The 20,818-nt window shown below is 39.1% G+C and overlaps 1 protein-coding gene and 2 pseudogenes across 1 annotated transcript; 1 reads left to right on the forward strand and 2 right to left on the reverse strand.

Annotated features, from left to right (window-relative positions):
* Positions 1-1,957: 1,957 nt before the first annotated feature.
* On the reverse strand, positions 1,958-13,866 carry LOC135361655 (olfactory receptor 11G2-like; annotated as a pseudogene).
* A 1,321-nt stretch (positions 13,867-15,187) lies between these two features.
* LOC123842220 (olfactory receptor 11H6-like) lies at positions 15,188-16,131 on the forward strand. The gene is given in 2 exon segments (XM_045871604.2): positions 15,188-15,806; positions 15,809-16,131. Coding segments are annotated over 2 exon segments (942 nt in total).
* Positions 16,132-20,691: 4,560 nt separating this feature from the next.
* LOC123842683 (U4 spliceosomal RNA) lies at positions 20,692-20,818 on the reverse strand (annotated as a pseudogene).

Consider the following 20,818-nt stretch of genomic DNA (forward strand, 5'->3'; position numbering starts at 1 on the left):
AAAAAGCTTCTGCACAGCAAAGGAAACAGTCAACAAAACAAAGAGGCAACACACAGAATGGGAGAATATATCCGCAAATGACATTACAGATAAAGGGCTGGTATCCAAGATCTATAGAGAACTTCTCAAACTCAACACCCAAAAAACAAATAATCGAGTCAAAAAGTGGGCAGAAGATATAAGACACTTCTCTGAAGAAGACATACAAATGGCTAACAGACACATGAAAAAATGTTCATCATCATTAGCCATCAGGGAAATCCAAATCAAAACCACACTGAGATACCACCTTACACCAGTTAGAATGGCAAAAATGGACAGGGAAAGAAACAACAAATGTTGGAGAGGTTGTGGAGAAAGGGGAACCCTCTTACACTGTTGGTGGGAATGCAAGTTGGTACAGCCACTTTGGAAAACAGTGTGGAGGTTCCTCAAAATTTTAAAAATAGAGCTACCCTATGACCCAGCAATTGCACTCCTGGGTATTTACCCCAAAGACACAGATGTAGTGAAAAGAAGGGCCATATGCACCCCAATGTTCATAGCAGCAATGTCCGCAATAGCCGAACTGTGGAAAGAGCCAAGATACCCTTCAACAGATGAATGGATCAAGAAGATGTGGTCCATATATACAATGGAATATTACTCAGCCATCAGAAAAGATGAATACCCAACTTTTACATCAACATGGATGGGACTGGAGGAGATTATGCTCAGTGAAGTAAGTCAAGCAGAGAAAGTCAATTATCATATGGTTTCACTTATTTGTGGAACATAGGAATAACATGGAGGACATTAGGAGAAGGAAGGGAAAATGGGGTGGGGGGGAATTGGAGGGAGAGATGAACCATGAGAGACTATGGACCTGAGAAACAAGCAGGGTTTTAGAGGGGAGGGGGGAGGGGGGATTGGTTAGCCCGGTGATGGGTATTAAGGAGGGCACGTACTGCATGGAGCACTGGGTGTTATTCGAAAACAATGGATCGTGGATCACTACATCAAAAACTAATGATATAATGTATGGTGACTAACATAACATAATAAAATAAAAAAAAAAACTGGGGGATGAAAGTTTTGATTTGCTGAGTTGGAACCAGAATACAGTCCTCATCAATCTTTGTCTAACAAATCATTATCATCCTTTTCATAATATAAGGAAATTTATGTGGTGGGGCAGAAATAATTTTTGTTTTGATTTGCATTTACACAGATTTTTTCAAGAATCAAAACATTTTTTCCTTAAAAATAGGCCCTTTTTTTCTTTATATAAATACAATAGGATTATCATTTAACAGTTTGGGGAAAAAAAACTACTGAAGCACTTGACAACTATAGCTAATGATAATAAATTTTGATATAATTGTTATTGATAATAATATATATTACATTATATAATATTTATTGAGGGCCAGGCACTATTTTAAATGCTTCCATATATTAACTCATTTAATCCCAAACACTCTATGATGCCGACATGATTATTAAGATCGTCTCCAATTAAAATTGGGAAAACAGGGGCGCCTGGGTGGCTCAGTTGGTTAAGCGGCTGCCTTCAGCTCGGGTCATGATCCCGGGGTCCTGGGATCGAGCCCCACGTTGGGCTCCCTGCTCAGTGGAAAGTCTGCTTCTCCCTCACCCTCTGCCTGCCTCTCTGCCTACTTGTGCTCTCTCTCTCTCTCTGTCAAATGAATAAATAAAATCTTTAAAAAATAAAAAATAAAATAAAAATAAAATAAAATTGGGAAAACAGACAAATAACAATTTGAGTAACTTACCCATAGTCATTCAATCAATACAGAATAAAGACAAGCTTTGTATTTCAAGAATTCTCATGTGGACATATTTATTCTAGATCTAGCACCTTTCCTTACTTTAAGTATAATTTTTCTAGATTCTTTACAACAGGACTCAAAAGGAATTTTATCTCACCAAACCGTCTCCCATTCAGGAATTATTTCTAAACTTCACACATAACTTTCCCGAGGACAATTTTCATCTCCTTATTCCTGAGGCTGTAGATCAGAGTGTTTAAAAGTGAAGTTGCAATTGAGTAGAACATTGTCAAGAACTTCTGCATACCAGGCTGATTAGCTGCCCCGGGCTTACATACATCACCATGATTGAGCCATAAAATAGGGACACCACTATCAGGTGGGAAGCACCCATGAAGAAGGCTTTTTTCCTCCTTGAACTTTTGGGAACCTGAACCACAGCTCGAAGGACCAGTATGTAGGGCACAAGGATGTAGAACAAAGTGATAAATGTTATCACAGCACTGAAAATGCTACAAGTCAGCACTGTCTTGGGGACAGGTACACATATATGGCCAGCATTGCCCCAAGATCACAGAGGTAGTGATCAATGACATTTGAACCACAAAACGGAACTTGGAAGATAAGCGTGGCTGGGGTCACCAACCAGAGGAAGCCACCCACCCAACAAGCAGACACAAGGGTTCCACAGATTTTCCTGGTCATTATGGTAGAATAATGCATTGGATGGCAGATGGCAACATATTTATCAAATGCTATGATGGCCATGTGGCCCTTTGCAATGGCTTGGGGCTGCTTATAGCGCCTCAACTCATCACTCACCTACCCACACATCCTGTGTTCCAGGTACCAAACAGCTCATGGCTCTCAAGAGTCCTCACAGACTTTACACTTTCTCCTTTGCTGCTTTGTCTACATCTTGAATTTCTATACATCCTTTGAGCCCCTGTTTCAATGCCATCTCCTTCTTCCTTTATGAAACATCCTCTCCTGTCCTGCTCCCCAATCTCACTTGGCAACAATCTGCTCTCTGCTGACACTGACCTTGCATATTGTGTTGTAATTCCATTTACCACATTAAAATCCAATTATAGTGTCTACTTGCCTGTTTGCCCAACTAGCCTACGAATGTCTAGAAGTCGGGGACTACACTTACTCATCTTTGTTTTTCCAGCCCCTGGTATAATACCCAGTGCTTATTACTCATTGAATGAAGATGTAGTTGCTATACTAAATAAGAAATCAATTCAAAAAGTCACATCTAAACTTTACTCACTTTTCAGTTGCTGTGTGATGATATTTAAGGGCAAAGTATTACTCATAAGATGTTTTAACTGTCCTTTTCTCAAGCTTGTATGCATTTGTATGAATTTCCATCTGCATTTTAAAAGGTTTTACATTTGGTTTATGTACAGTCTATTCATTATGGAAAATTATCCCAAATCCACTGATAAATATAAAAAATTTCCATATAGTAAACCGTCATTCAAACTACTCGGTAAACAATGTATAAGATGTTCACATTTATACCTGAATGTGCGTATAATGTTAATAAACAGAATTGTTATGAAAAAAAAAAATGCTATGAGGGCCAGGAAGAAAGTTCTGTGACACAAAGAGAGAGGAAGATGTAGAACTGTAAGATGCAGCCATTATAGGAGATGGTCTTGGTCTTGGATAGGAAGTTGAACAACATGTTGGGCACACTGAAATTGATGAGCAGATCTCCAGGAAAGAGAAGTTGGGTAATAAAGTATACATAGGAGTGTGGAGTTGCTGGTTCCACCACATAGCCCAGATAATAGCACTGTTGTCCAACAAAGTCAAGATGTAGATGATGGAGGACAAAACAAAAAGGAGAATTTCTACCTCTTGACTACATAGGAAACCCAGGAGGATGAATTCATGAGTGATAGCAGTATTATTGTTAGGCAAAACATTAATTTCTCTCTAACCTAACATGTACACAAACGTAATCAGAACTACATATTAAGAGTCTTCTATTTTATTCAGGCCTCCATAATACCTCAATTTCTCATCAGAACTAGGTGGTATTATAAGTAGAGAATAAAATGGAATATTAATATTTAGTGAACATGAATTTTTTTTTCAAGATAGCTCTGTTGGAAGACAAATAGAAAAACACTACTGGTAACATTACTTTAAGTATTACTTTACTTTAAATATTTTCTCCAGGGCTTTTTCTTCTTATTTTAGCCTATGAGAAAAGGAGATAGAAATGAATCATTATACAACTTAAATGGTCACCTTTAACTCTAGTACAGCTAATAAGCTTCAGGAAGGAGTTTACGCCCTTAAACTGCACTGAAATATTTTATTGCCTACACTATCATTTCAGCCAGCATCATGAGGTCCACAAATTTTCCCTATTTAACTATATTATTATAGAAGCTTAGCAGATCATGATAAGAAGGCACAACCCTAAATAAATACATTAATTCATTAATTAATTTCCATTAAAGACTTACATCCCCAGATGATTCTAGGGTGACAAAGACAATGCCCGGCTTTTGAGAATTACTATTATACTATATAGGTGCCAGAGAAGTTTGAACTCAGGGAATTTTGCTTCAAAAGATGTGAATTGACAGCAATTAAAGTAAAATATGGAGCCTACACTACTGAGTTAGAAGCACAAGTATATAAAATAAAAGAGAGTACATAAATAACTGAATGATAATTAAGCAGTTCCCAATCTAAACTAAGGAATGTAACATGTGCTTTAAAAATATTTAAATTATTTTAATTTGATTCAAATTATCCTCTGTAGAATCCCCTTCATTTATGTTAGCTATATAACATTTCAGTTCCTTTGCAAAATCTGCCAGTTTACTATTTTTTAAAATGGCATCACATAACTTTCCTTTTCCACCTGTTCATTTTTATTTTCTATGTATTTTATATCATTTTCCCTCAATTTTCATTTTAAATATATATACTTTAGTGATAAAACAAAGGGCCTGACATCTTAATGCTTTTTAAGTACAAAGTCAAAATAACTGTTTAAGAATGAGGTGTAGGGGCGTGGTGCAAGATGGCGAAGGAGTAGGAGACCTGGATTTCGTCTCCTCTCAGGAATTCAGCTGGATAGGGATCAAACCATTCTGAACACCTACAAACCCAATAGGAGATCGAAGAAAGGAATAGCAACAACTCTCTGAACAGAAAAGCAACCACTTTCTGGAAGGCAGGAAGTGCGGAGAAGTGAATCCGCGGCGATATTCGGGAGGATAGACGGCGGGGGAGGGGCCTCCGTCGGCCACTTCTGGCAAGTGATAGAGCCGCGGAGCAAAAATCGGAACTTTTAAAAGTCTGCTCCACTGAGGGACGTCACTCTGGTGGCTAAGCGGGGGGTGGAACCCTCCGGGACAGTGTGGTCTCAGGACCCTCGGGGTCACAGAAAGACCGGGGGTGCCTGAGTGCGACAGAGCTCACAGGTATCGGAGCAGGGAAGCCGGCTGCAGAGGCGGAGCCCAGGCGCGGGCCCTCAGCTCGGGGTGCCCATAAACCGTGATCCGCGGCACAGTCGGGCCCCTGCTCCTCCAGCAGGGACCCAACAAGTGGCAGATCCGGGGAGACTCCCCTTCCTCCCCCGGGAGGAGCCGCGCGGGAGTGCACCGCAGGGATCTGCTGGGTTTGGAGACTGCACACGGGGTCGGGTGCCAGAGACAGAAACACGCGGTCACAGGCCAGGTGAGCACGGAGTGCGGCCGGAGACCGGGGAGACGGGAGTGACTGACGGCTTTTCTCTGGGGGCTCATTGAGGAGCGGGGCCCAAGTTCTCGGCTCCTCTGGGACGGAGATTGGGAGGCCGCCATCTCCGCCTCCAAAGCTATATGGAAAGCTTGCAGGGAACAAAAGCCTGGAGAGCAAAGCCGAGCAGATACTTAGCTGGGAGGGGGCAAGGGCGGGGCAATTCCGCCTCCGGCAGAGACATTTGGAAACCACGGCAACAGGCCCCTCCCCAGAAGATCAGCGAGAACAGCCGGCCAAGACCAAGTTTACCGATCAATGAGAACGGCAGAACTCCAGCGCTAGGGGACTCCTGCACATAGAAATCATGGCTTTTTTACCATGATTCTTTAGTCTTTCAAAGTTAATTATTTTTAACTTTTTTCTTTTTTTTCTTTTTGAATTTTTCTTTTTCCCTTTTTCAACCAACATCTTATCAATCCCTTTTTTAAAAAAAATTTTTTTATTTTTCATTTTTAGAGTCATATTCTATCCCTTCATAGTAGTTACCCATATTTTTGGCTTATATATATAAGTTGTTCTCTCTTTAAAATTTTGAGATAGTTTCTTCTAACAGATTAAAATATACCCTAAATCTCTAGTATATGGTGTTTTCTATTCCCCTGCCTGATCACATCCTCTCCCTTTTTTTTTTCTTTTTTAAATCCTCTTCTTTCTTTTTTCAAACAACTTCTTATCAATTCCTTTTATAAAATTTTTTATACTTTCCATCTTTACAGTCATATTTCATCCCTTCCTCATATCAACCCTTATTTTTGTACATATATAAGTTTTTCTTTCTTTAAAATTTTGGGAGGCACTTTCTTCTAAAAGACCAAAATACACCCCAAATCTAGTGCGTGGCACTGATCTATATACCAGCCTGATCATATTTGATCACATTCTGGTTTTTTGTTTGTTTGTTTGTTGTTGTTGTTTTGTTTTGTTTGTTTTTGTTTTTATCTTTATCTTTTTCTTTTTTTTCTTTCTCTTTTTTCTCTCTTTCCCTTTCTTTTCCCACTGCTTCAGGTCTTTTCTGATTTGTTTAGAGTATATTTTCTGGGGACATTGTTACTCTGCTAGCATTTTGTTCTCTCATTAATCTATTCTCCTCTGCACAAAATGACAAGATGGAAAAAATCACCTCAACAAAAAGAACAAGAGGTAGTACTGACTGCCAGGGACCTACTCAATACGGACATTAGTACGATGTCAGATCTAGAGTTCAGAATCATCACTTTAAAGATACTAGCTGGGCTTGAAAAAAATATGGGAGTTATTAGAGAAACCCTTTCTGGAGAAGTAAAAGAACTAAAATCCAACCAAGTAGAAATCAAAAAGGCTATTAATGAGGTGCAATCAAAAATGGGGCGCTAACTGCTAGAGTAAATGAGGCAGAAGAGAGAATCAGTAATATAGAAGATGAAATGATGGAAAATAAAGAAGCTGAGTAAAAGAGAGATAAACAACTACTGGATCACAAGGGCAGAATTCGAGAGATAAGCGATACCATAAGACGAAACAACATTAGAATAATTGGGATCCCAGAAGAAGAAGAAAGAGAGAGAGGTGCAGAAGGTATAATGGAGCAAATTATAGCAGAGAACTTCCCTAATTTGGGGAGGGAAACAGGCATGAAAATCCAGGAAGCACAGAGAACCCCTCTCAAAATCAATAAAAATAGGTCAACTCCCCGACATCTAATAGTAAAACTTACGAGTCTCATAGACAAAGAGAAAATCCTGAAAGCAGCTCGGGAGAAGAGATGTGTAACCTACAAGGGTAGAAACATTAGATTGGCAACAGACCTATCCACAGAGACCTGGCAGGCCAGAAAGGACTGGCAGGATATATTCAGAGCACTAAATGAGAAAAATATGCAGCCAAGAATACTATATCCAGCTAGGCTGTCATTGAAAATTGAAGGAGAGATAAAAAGCTTCCAGGACAAACAAAAACTAAAGGAATTTGCAAACACAAAACCAGCCCTACAGGAAATCTTGAAAGGGGTCCTCTAGGCAAAGAGAGAGCCTAAAAGCAACATAGACCAGAAAGGAACACAGACAATATACGGTAACAGTCACCTTACAGGCAATACAATGGCACTAAATTCCTATCTTTCAGTAGTTACCCTGAATGTAAATGGGCTCAATGCCCCAATCAAAAGACACAGGCTATCAGACTGGATTAAAAAACAAGACCCATCGATATGCTGTCTGCAAGAGACTCATTTTAGAACCAAAGACACCCCCAGATTGAAAGTGAGGGGGTGGAAAACCATTTACCATGTTAATGGACACCAAAAGAAAGCTGGGGTGGCAATCCTTATAGCAGACAAATTAGATTTTAAACCAAAGACTGTAATAAGAGATGAGGAAGGACACTATATCATACTTAAAGGATCTATCCAACAAGAAGATCTAACAATTGTAAATATCTATGCCCCTAACATGGGAGCAGCCAATTATATAAGGCAATTAATAACAAAAGCAAAGAAACACATCGACAACAATACAATAATAGTGGGGGACTTTAACACCCCCCTCACTGAAATGGACAGACCGTCTAAGCAAAAGATCAACAAGGAAATAAAGACTTTACATGACACATTGGACCAAATGGACTTCACAGACATATTCAGAACATTCCACCCCAAAGCAACGGAATACACATTCTTCTCTAGTGCCCATGGAACATTCTCCAGAATAGATCACATCCTAGGTCATAAATCAGGTCTCAACCGGTACCAAAAGATTGGGATTATCAGACCACAATGCTTTGAAACTAGACCTCAATCACAAGAGGAAAGTCGGAAAGAACTCAAATACATGGAGGCTAAAGAGCATCCTACTGAAGAATGAATGGGTCAACCAGGAAATTAAAGAAGAATTAAAAAAATACATGGAAACCAATGAAAATGAAAACACAACTATTCAAAATCTTTGGGATGCAGCAAAGGCAGTCCTAAGAGGAAAGTATATGGCAATACAAGCCTTTCTCAAGAAACAAGAAAGGTCTTAAGTACACAACCTAACCCTCCACCTAAAGGAGCTGGAGAAAGAACAGCAAATAAAGCCTAAACCCAGCAGGAGAAGAGAAATAATAAAGATCAGAGCAGAAATCAATGAAATAGAAACTAAAAGAACAGTAGAACAGATCAACGAAACTGGGAGCTGGTTCTTTGAAAGAATTAACAAGATGGATAAACCCCTGGCCAGACTTATCAAAAAGAAAAGAGAAATGACCCAAATCAACAAAATCATGAATGAAAGAGGAGAGATCACAACCAACACCAAAGAAATACAAACAATTATAAGAACATATTATGAGCAACTCTATGCCAGCAAATTAGATAACCTGGAAGAGATGGAGGCATTCCTAGAGATGTATCAACTACCAAAACTGAACCAGGATGAAATAGAAAACCTGAACAGACCTATAACCACTAAGGAAATTGAAGCAGTCATCAAAAATCTCCCAAAAAACAAAAGCCCAGGGCCAGATGGCTTCCCAGGGGAATTCTACCAAACATTTCAAGAAGAATTAATACCTATTCTTCTGAAAGTGTTCCAAAAAATAGAAATGGAAGGAAAACTTCCAAACTCATTTTATGAGGCCAGCATTACCTTGATCCCAAAACCAGACAAAGACCCCATCCAAAAGGAGAATTACAGACCAATATCCCTGATAAACATGGATGCAAAAATTCTCACCAAAATACTAGCCAATAGGATCCAACAATACATTAAAAGGATTATTCACCACGACCAAGTGGGATTTATCCCTGGGCTGCAAGGTTGGTTCAACATCCGCAAATCAATCAACGTGATACAATACATTAACAAAAGAAAGAACAAGAATCATATGATCCTCTCAATAGATGCAGAAAACGCTTTTGACAAAGTACAGCATCCTTTCTTGATCAAAACTCTTCAGAGTATAGGGATCGAGGGTACATACCTCAATATCATAAAAGCCATCTATGAAAAACCTACAGCGAATATCATTCTCAATGGGGAAAAACTGAGAGCTTTCCCCCTAAGGTCAGGAACGCGGCAGGGATGTCCACTATCACCACTGCTATTCAACATAGTATTGGAAGTCCTAGCCACAGCAATCAGACAACAAAAAGAAATCAAAGGCATCCAAATTGGCGAAGAAGAAGTCAAACTCTCACTCTTTGCAGAGGATATGATACTTTATGTGGAAAACCCAAAAGACTCCACCCCAAAACTGCCAGAACTCATACAGGAATTCAGTAAAGTGGCAGGATATAAAATCAAGGCACAGAAGTCAGTGGCATTCCTATACACCAACAACAAGACAGAAGAAAGAGAAATTAAGGAGTCAATCCCATTTACAATTGCACCCAAAACCATAAGATACCTAGGAATAAATCTAACCAAAGAGACAAAGGATCTGTACTCAGAAAACTATACAATACTCATGAAAGAAATTGAGGAAGACACAAAGAAATGGAAAAACGTTCCATGCTCATGGATTGGAAGAACAACTATTGTGAAGATGTCAATGCTACCTAGAGCAATCTACACATTCAATGCAATCCCCATCAAAATACCATCCACTTTTTTCAAAGAAATGGAACAAATAATCCTAAAATTTGTATGGAACCAGAAAAGACCCCGCATAGCCAGAGGAATGTTGAAAAAGAAAAGCAAAGCCGGCGGCATCACAATTCCGGACTTCCAGCTCTATTACAAAGCTGTCATCATCAAGACAGCATGGTACTGGCACAAAAACAGACACATAGATCAATGGAACAGAATAGAGAGCCCAGAAATGGACCCTCAACTCTATGGTCAACTAATTTTCAACAAAGCAGGAAAGAATGTCCAATGGAAAAAGACAGTCTCTTCAACAAATGGTATTGGGAAAATTGGACAGCCACATGCAGAAGAATGAAACTGGACCATTTCCTTACACCACACACAAAAATAGACTCCAAATGGTTGAAAGACCTAAATGTGAGACAGGAGTCCATCAAAATCCTAAAGGAGAACACAGGCAGCAACCTCTTCAACCTCAGCCACAGCAACTTCTTCCTAGAAACATCACCAAAGGCAAGGGAAGCAAGGGCAAAAATGAACTATTGAGACATCATCAAGATAAAAAGCTTTTGCACAGCAAAAGAAACAGTCAACAAAACCAAAAGACAACCAACAGAATGGGAGAAGATATTTGCAAATGACCTATCAGATAAAGGGCCAGTATCCAAAATCTATAAAGAACTTATCAAACTCAACACCCAAAGAACAAATGATCCAATCAAGAAATGGGCAGAAGACATGAAGAGACATTTCTGCAAAGAAGACATCCAAATGGCCAACAGACACATGAAAAAGTGCTCAATATCACTCGGCATCAGGGAAATCCAAATCAAAACCTCAATGAGATACCACCTCACACCAGTCAGAATGGCTAAAATTAACAAGTCAGGGAACAACAGATGTTGGCAGGGATACATAGAAAGGGGAACCCTCCTTCACTGTTGGTGGGAATGCAAGCTGGTGCAGCCACTCTGGAGAACAGTATGGAGGATCCTCAAAAAGTTGAAAATAGAGCTACCATATGATCCAGCAATTGCACTACTGGGTATTTACCCCAAAGATACAAATGTAGGGATCCGAAGGGGTATGTGCACCCTGATATTTATAGCAGCAATGTCCACCATAGCTAAACTGTGGAAAGAGCCGAGGTGTCCATCGACAGATGAATGGATAAAGAAATTGTGGTGTATATATATATAATGGAATATTATGCAGGCATCAAAAGGAATGAAATCTTGCCATTTGCAATGACATGGATGGAACTGGAGCGTATTGGGCTGAGCGAAATAAGTCAATGAGAGAAAGACATGTATCATATGACCTCACTGATATGAGGAATTCTTAATCTTAGGAAACAAACTGAAGATTGTTGGAGTGGTGGGGGGTGGGAGGGACGGGGTGGCTGGGTGATAGACATTGGGGAGGGTATGTGCTATGGTGAGCACTCTGAATTGTGTAAGCCTGTTGAATCACAGACCTGTACCTCTGAAACAAATAATACATTGTATGTTAAAAAAAAAAAAAAGAAGAAGAAGAAGAAGATAGCAGGAAGGGAAGAATGAAGGAGGGGATATCGGAGGGGGAGAGAAACCATGAGAGACTATGGATTCTGAGAAACAAACTGAGGGTTCTAGAGGGGAGGGGAGTGGGGGGTTGTGTTAGCCTGGTGATGGGTATTAAAGAGAGCACGTACTGCATGGAGAACTGGGTGTTACATGAAAACAATGAATCATGGAACACTACATCAAAAACTAATGATGTAATATATGGTGATTAACATAACATAATAAAAAAAAAGAAAGAAAAAAGAAAAAGATAGCCAAAACCAAATAAATAAATAAATAAAATGTAAAAAAAATCAAAGGCTTTCAATGAGTATATCACTCAAAAAACTGGCTCTTAAACGCATAGTAGGACATCAATTTTCATGATTCAAAAAGTGCTGTTACCACTTAGAGGAAAAAAAAAAAAACATTTCTACCTTACAGAAATGGTGCTGAGAAAATGAGCAAACTTCAAGTCATAAACCCTCATGAAACTTTTTGCTAATTGATGCTTTGTAGCCAATAATAAATTATTAACGAGAGTGCAGTCTCGTTAGAGATGGCTCCAAACTAATAACAGAAGAAAAACATTATTAAATATCTCATCTAAGTACACACATACCCATGTACATACGTACACACAGACATAAAAGTAATAAAAATGAAAGGGTCCGAAAGTTTGAGTCTCTCTCAGCAATAACTCACTTCAAAGAAGAAAGAAAATTTCAATAATCATGCCAACCTTTAGGGTCATCTGCTAAAAGAGTCTGAAATAACCTAATGGGCTAGATGGAGAGGTGTCTTCTAGAACTTTGGCATTCCATCACCTACCCCATGTTATCTACTACTGGGACTTGTTCACCATGAAATGGAATTTACTTATCAGTGCCATATTAGAAGCACAGAGTGAACCTGGGAGAAAACTTGTTAGTATAAAGAAGGAATAACCCCTTTCAAGCCATGGAGTGCATCAACAGGAATGAGAATGAGAAATCTGATGACATGACTCTGATACTGACAAACACGAGAATCTAAAACTTGGAGCAGACTCAAAAAATGAATAAAATTGAATGTAAAGGAACAAGAAAATAAATAAAAAGTTCATGTCCCAGCTCAACTGGTGTTGCTATAGTGATTGCACCATCAAAAGAGGAACCTGTCCAAACAACAAAATAAACCTCTGTTCTAAGAATAGCATGAGAGTATCTATCTGATCACCACTAGAGAAACTGAGTCCCAAAGGCCAATCAAGGGGCTCCTGAGGGAAGGGAACATTGGGCACATAACAATCCTCTCATAAATTCTCACTTTTGGAATTCATAGGAGACTATAACCCTTAGGAGGAATCAGACACAGATTTCAGAGAAACATAGGTAAGTGTCTGTTGTGCAACAAATACGCCAATTTCTCTCCAAAGCACTATTGTGTGTCCAGCTATGTAAGCACCCTCTTTGGGCTACTCTCTGCCAAGGATGCCATACCCTCCCTCCTGCCTGCCTTCTGCAGCAGTGAAAACAGAAGATTCCAAGTCAGACCTGCCAGATCCGTAGGGAGGTAGGTTCAGAAGACATACAATATAGGACAGTTCTTAGGTGTGCCTTCTAGCTCTGCCTTCTTTTATGTGGTTGTGGAAACAAGAGCACCTCACGTTACATGAAGAATGTAAGGAGATTCATCTTTACAACTAAGAGGGCTGGAAATCAGGCAAGTGAGAGAGATGAGGATGGGGAAATATGAAAAGTCCGTCCTTATTAACCAGGAGGTGCATCCAGTCAGAACCAGGTCTTTGGGGGAAATCGCATGTTAGTGAAGTGACATCTGGAAATGACTGACAAAGTGGCTATGAAAAGCAGGGCAGAAAACACTTCAGCTCTCTCTGATTTTAGCCATGTTTGGCTCTGTCACAGAGCAGATAATCAGGCACCTTGAGGAGGGGTGCACAACATGACCGGGCACTCCACGGTGGTGGGTTCACTCCCACATGGCTTACAAAGCCCTTGCAATCCTCATACACATTAATCAACAAATACTTCCTCCTTTTAAACCTCTTTCCTCATTGTTTCCTCACTTCTGGGTTTCTGTGAATTCCTGCTACAGAGGAATGAACTCACAGCTTGGTTTTGCCAAACATGATCTAGTCACAAAGAGGAGTCTTACAGCAAAATGTGATGTGGAAAATTCTGAATTACTCTGATCCCTTGTGTCACTAATTGCAATCATCAAGATCATCCTTAAAGCTATGGCATTATGCAATCTGGAAAGTAATGCATTTTATAACTGATACATTAATAAATATTCTTAGCTAGAACACTTTTATTAAAAGCATCTGGATCTCTATTCTGCACTTATATTTTATGAATAAATATCACCATTCAATCATGTCACTTGGGTCATTTAGGCCCAAATGATGACTGTCCCTCATTAATGGAAGGGATCCTAAAATAAATTAATAAATTAAGACCAGACTACTAACATCAGAATTGTAGGCAATTTCATAGGCTTTGCTTTGCTTTTCTCACCATGGAAATCACGCAACATCTAAGTCTAACTCACACAAGGAAGCTTTCACAAAGATTCTCCTTCAACTCCCCAACACAATGCCAACCTCCACATCTAGAGTAAGATAGGGTGACAGAGGGGGTGAGGAATTAGAAAGGGAATCTTTGTCCAGTGGGACAGTTTATGGCTCCCAGCACAGTTCTTGGTTCCCAGAGGCCTCTGCTTGGGAGTATCTGACATTAGTGAGCCTCAGCATCTATCCATAAACCAGAAGAATAGAGGCCTTTCTAGGACACTTTGTGACACTTCAGGCAAAGCCCTCAAAAATCCTTAAATAATATACCAGATACATTGCTCAGTTTTTCTACCTATAAGTAGCGATTTAACCTAGACCAAGGTTTTACAGAAGTATTTTAATTCAACATGTAGAAGACGGAACTGATATGAAAGCCATTATGTAGATGTCTGGGAGTTCAAATTTTTACTGAGTTAACAAACCATGATGAATACTGAAGAATGGATGGTACATCTGATGCTTTTTGTCTCAGTTGTCAGATGACCTTAAGACACCAATACTGATCCAGAATAACAGTGAAATGCATAAAGATTTCAGTGTGTGGTTACCTTTCTCCCTCTTCGGATGCCTAACATTTGTGTCTCTAATTCCAAAGATTTAAGTAATTGAAATTCTGTGTCCAATATCAAGGGTCTATATCTCTTAATCTATAGATACAAATACATGATTTTCATACCTACTTACGTTTGTGAGTACTGTCATTAACCTTCTCCAAGCTGCTTATCGCATAACATCCTGTCTTTTACCGTGAGAAAATTCTGAAAGAGAAATGAGAGAATACAAATATTCAAAGTCTGAGCATACCAAGAACTCTCCAAAGTTCATAGTCTTCAGCAGTATAGTTATATTATTTATTTAATGGAATAATAGAATCTGAGGGAGCTAGGGAATCTCCACAAAGGAAATAATCCTGAGGATGAAAGAATAAGGCCATCTTTGTCATTGTCACCCTTCTTCTGCATCCCTTAGGAAGCCATGAATATGTCAGGAGTCAGCACAGTGACTGAATTCACACTCCTGAGTTTTCCGTGCTCCAGGGAGGTTCAGGTCATCCTCTTCATGCTGTTCTTTGTGTCCTACATCCTGACACTGATGGGGAATGGGACCATTGTCTGTGCAGTGAAGCTGGATCGCAGGCTTCACACCCTCATGTACATCCTGCTGGCCAACTTCTCACTCCTGGAGATCTGTTACATCAACATGACTGTTCCCAATATGTTAAAGAACTTCCTATCTGAGACCAAAACCATCTCTTTTACAGCTTGCTTCTTCCAGTTCTTCTTCTTCTTCTCCATGGGCATCACTGAGACCCTCTTACTGCCCTTCATGGCTTTTGATCAGTACTTGGCCATCTGCCAGCCTCTCCAGTATCCTGTCATCATGAACAGCCATCTCTGCATGAACCTGGTGGCCCTGTGTTGGGTCACAGCTTTCCTCTGCTATCCAATCCCTACCTATTTTATCACACAACTCCCCTTTTGTGGCCCCAATACCATTGACCACTTTGTCTGTGACCCTGGTCCTCTTCTGGCTCTGTCCTGCATTCCTGCCCCTGGAATTGAGCTTTCCTGTTCTATACTGAGCTCTTTTATTATCTTATCACTTTCTTCTTCATCCTTGGGTCCTACACCCTGGTTCTTAGAGCAGTGTTGCATGTCCCTTCAGCAGCTGGCCGACATAAGGCCTTCTCCACCTGTGGTTCCCACCTGGCTGTGGTGTCTCTCTTCTGTGGATCCATCATGGTGATGTACATCAGCCCAACCTCTGGAAATCCAGGTGGGATACAGAAGATTGTAACCTTGTTCTACTCTTCAGTGACCCCACTTATAAACCCACTGATCTACAGTCTCCGAAACAAAGACATGAAAGCTGCCTTGAGAAAAATTCATATGTGCACAGAAATTAGTCAAAGCAAATGAGAGCTCATGAGCTGGTCAAAAATCAGAATTAATTATTTTCCCCATTTCCATTCCCACCTAAAAAGTAGGTGTTTATTCATTTGCCCCTTGAAACACAGACTCAAATTCATCTATTCTTGCCTTGTTACATAATGGACAACAGTATGCCAAATTAAATCATACTCTGCCCTCAAATCAGGATTTCATAGATCATAATTTGAATAAATGACCTGGATGTCTGGACTTTAGACTCTTCTTCTATCCTGACCTCCAATACCAGCTTGTTCATTTATCTGTGATTATTAACACAGTCCCTGTGTTTTTGCAGCTCAAATAAAAAGTAATTAGTGAGAATCCAACCATAATAGAGCCAAATTTTTTATTTAATTGACATCCAAAAGACTGACAAAGACCAAACCTGTTTCATAATTACTTAGGGAACTTTTTAAAAGAACAGATTCTCAGTTTTTCTCCAAATCTAAATCAGAATCTTGAAGTGGACCCCTGGAAATCCTTATTTTAATGTTCTCAGGTTGTTCTGGTGCACCTGACCAGCACCAATCCACAAATGATCTTATAGAACCACTGCTTTATTTTTTTAATTTCCAATTTCAATTTATTTATTTATTATGTTATGTTAGTCACCATACAGTACATCATTAGTTTTTGATGTAGTGTTCCAGGATTCATCATTTGTGTATAACACCCAGTGCTCATTGCAACACCTACCCTCCTTAATACCCATCACCGGGCTAATCCATCCATCCACCCCCCTCCCCTCTGAAACCCTCAGATTGTTTCCTGGGGCTCTCATGGTTCGTCACCCTCTCTGATTTCCCTCCCTTCAGTTTTCCCTTCCTTCCCCAATGTCCTCCATGCTATTCCTTATGTTCCACATATGAGTGAAACCATACGATAATTGCCTTTCTCTGCTTGACTTATTTCACTTAGCATAATCCCCTCCAGTTCCATCCATGTCAATGCAAATGGTGGGTATTCATCCTTTCTGATGGCTGAGTAATATTCCATTGTATATATGAACCACAACTTCTTTATCTATTCATCTGTTGAAGGGCATCTCTGCTCCTTCCACAGTTTGGCTATTGTGAACATTGCTGCTATGAACACTAGGGTGCATGTGGCCCTTCTTTTCACTACATCTGTATCTTTCGGGTAAATACCCAGTAGTGCAATTGCTGGGTCAAATAGAGCTACAATAGGGTAGCTCTATTTTTAACATTTTGAGGAACCTCCATACTGTTTTCCAAAGTGGCTGTACCAACTTGCATTCCCACAAACAGTGTAAGAGGGTTCCCCTTTCTCCACATCCTTTCCAACATTTGTTGTTTCCTATTTTTTTAATTTTTGCCATTCTAACTATTGTAAGGTGGTATCTCAAAAGCACCATTACTTTATTATTTTTAATTTTTTTTAAGTTTTGTCTGCTTTATTTACAAGTTTCTTCTTTTATTATTATTATGTTATGTTAATCACCATACATTACATCATTAGTTTTTGATGTAGTGTTCCATGCTTCATTGTTTGCGTATAACACCCAGTGCTCCATGCAGTATGTGCCCTCTTTAATACCCATCACCAGGCTAACCCATCCCCCCACCCCCCCTCCCCTCTAGAATCCTCAGTTTGTTTCTCAGAGTCCATAGTCTCTCATTGTTTGTCTCCCTCTCCGAATCCCCCCCCCATTCTTCTCCTCCTCCTATTTTTTTTTAACATGTAATGTATTGTTTCGGAGATACAGATCTGTGATTCAACAGTCTTGCACAATTCACAGCACTCACCATAGCACATACCCTCCCCAATGTCTATCACCCAGCCATCCCATCCCTCCCACCCCCCACCACTCCAACAACCCTCAGTTTGTATTTAAAAATATATATATATGTGGCAGAAAGAAATGAAATCCTACATTAGCTGGGAAATTACTTCCAGAGGAGAAAGAATCTAATAAACTTCTTAAGACATATTGTGATATCAACAGTTCCTTCCATTCTTGTGAATAGTCCTTGAAACTCAACTTCTATATCACAGAAGAGAAATTTCATATCCAAATAAGGGGTTATTAATCTTTGCTTTGGGTGAACATGCAATTAGCTCTAAATTTTATTCTTGGGATATTCTGGGTCAACTTTTGGATTAAGGCAGAACATCAGAAAGCTAATATATGGATCAAAATTATTAGATCTGGGAAGAATTGCCTCTCTTGAGTTGTACTTCTATATAATGCCTTTGAATCTTGCTGAGAAACGTTATAAGAAGCAGTTATATTGAACCAGAGTATATCTATGTATATCTCTACCTATCTATCATCTTTCCATCTGTCTATCAGCTATCTATCTGCATCACATACTTTGGGTGACCAATTTTCACTGTACTTCTTAGTTTCCCTAGTACGAATCCCCATGAAAGAAATTATTATAGGACTAAAAGCCATTAATTTAGCTTTCCCGGTGAACCCACTGTTTTCTTTTTACCCTTAATAAAAATCATGTAACAGATAATGTTTCCCCATTTCTCACTTTGTTTTCCCATTCTTCATAACACATTTAGAGGCTTGATATGCATAAGATCTTAACCAAAAACTATCATTCTATTTTTTTCTTTCCAAGTTCATATTTCTCTTATTCTTTCTTTTATTGCATTTTTCTTTTGGTATGTCAGATCCTTAATGGAACAAGGTGGAATATAGTATAATAAAGGAACATATAAATAAAGGTGTATGTAATAAGTTGTTCCAAGAAGAGCTTATGAAGTGGTAAGGATTTTATTAAGATGAGATTTTTTATTAAGCCTTCCTCTATATTACTGAGCAGGCTTTCCCAGGAGTTCAGATAAAACACTATTTATTGTGGCCTAGAATGTTCTAGATGATCTGATCCTGCCTACCTCTCCAGCCTCATATACCATCTACCTTCTGGATAGCCAAATAAACTATTTCATATTCTTTGAAAATCCCAAACTTTTACCTGTACTTATGGGACTTGGTTCCCCTAGAACTTTGCATGAAATATTTTCTGACTTTGAAAGATCACCCCCTAACAAAGGCATTCTCTAACCATCTCATGTAAATTACCCCCTATTCTATGCTAACATTTTCTATACTCATATATTCATGTTTTATTGAGGGACAGTTGACATACAACATTATGTTAGTTTCAGCTATACAATGTATGTATGTATGTATGTATATATATATATATATATATATATATATATATATATATATATATTGCAAAATCATCACCACAATAAGTCTAATTAACATCACCACACATAATGACAAATTTTTTCTCCCTTATTCTTTGTTATACTATTATGACTAACTAGAATTATAGATTTATGTGTTTACCTGACTTATTATTGGTATCCCTCACTAGAGTGTAAATTTCACAAAGGCAGGAACATTATCTTCTACAATGACGTAATTCAAGGCACATCACAGAGGTAAATAAGTGTTTATGAAATGAGTAAATGAAATGTATTGGTCCCAGACATGAACTGAGCAATTTATTTTTGACCATAGTGCTGTCACCCCTGCTATCCAAAGAAAAGTGAGAGGACGAAGGAAAGGGTGACTGGGAATGGAAAAAGAAGTGGGAAGTTTGGGGAGGAGTTATTCCTGACATGATTGAAATGTGGGGCAGGGGGTGTTGTTCATGGGAAGCAGTACATGAATCCAGTAAACTATATTATTCAAACAAACTTTCAGGTAAATATTTTAATTATATTAAAATAAGACACTTGTATTCTGAAGAAATGCTTTTTCATTGGTTTTGGTTTTTTATTTCCTTAGAAATTTTCCTCTTAAATGTATAAGATAAAATGCTGGCTGAATTAAGGAGAGAGGGTATTTCATTTCTATAACTTGATCCTAATAGGATAGTGAGTGGAATTTGTAGGACACTAGAGGGCAGATACTGAGGTGAGTGGCAGTGAGAACAAGACGCCCTCAGGATTCTGGAGGCAGGGAGAGAGAAATTAAAACACAGTAAAAGGATATTCAGCAGCCACGAGGACCAACTACTTCCCACTTGTGGTTTCTTCTCACACAGTTGGTGGGAACAAGTCACCCTCCATAGCAGAGAGTAGCCTCTGCCCGTGACTAGAAATCTGTGAAATTGAGAATCACCTTGGCAAACTGAACCAACTTGAGATCACATGCCATAGGCTGCTAACACCTGCACTGGGATAGCTAATAGATGCACCCTCTGTGTTTTTCTAAGAAAACATTCATATGTCATTGGCATGAGTAATGTATGTTGCCCTGAAAACACCAGATGCAGAGAATGAGTTTTTATTTTATCAGGCCCATCTTAAGACTCAGTTATTGCTGATGTTTATGTGATATTTCCTTTAAAAATTAAACATTAATATAGGAAATTCTCAACTAATAATTGGAATGTACAGGCAAAACTTTTCTCAGAACTCGGTTCTTTGAAATTTGACCTAAGTTTCCCATTTAAACCCTATTAGGTGATGTAAATGCCCAAGTTGGCACATAAGACTCTAGGTGATACATAATACACCTGCATATATTGAACTACATTCTAGCCAACACCCATTCCTGATAAAAGGTCTTAGCAAACTGGTGACAGACAGAAACCTCTTTGATCTGTGAAGAGCTTTCAATTAGCAATAATCACACCTCAGACGAACCTCACTGGCTATGATACTGCCACTGTGCAAAGCT

This window comes from Mirounga angustirostris, unplaced genomic scaffold (assembly GCF_029215605.1).
Source record: "Mirounga angustirostris isolate CCGP_5_RB_7025 unplaced genomic scaffold, mMirAng1.0.hap1 SCAF_9, whole genome shotgun sequence".
Classification (NCBI taxonomy): domain Eukaryota; kingdom Metazoa; phylum Chordata; class Mammalia; order Carnivora; family Phocidae; genus Mirounga; species Mirounga angustirostris.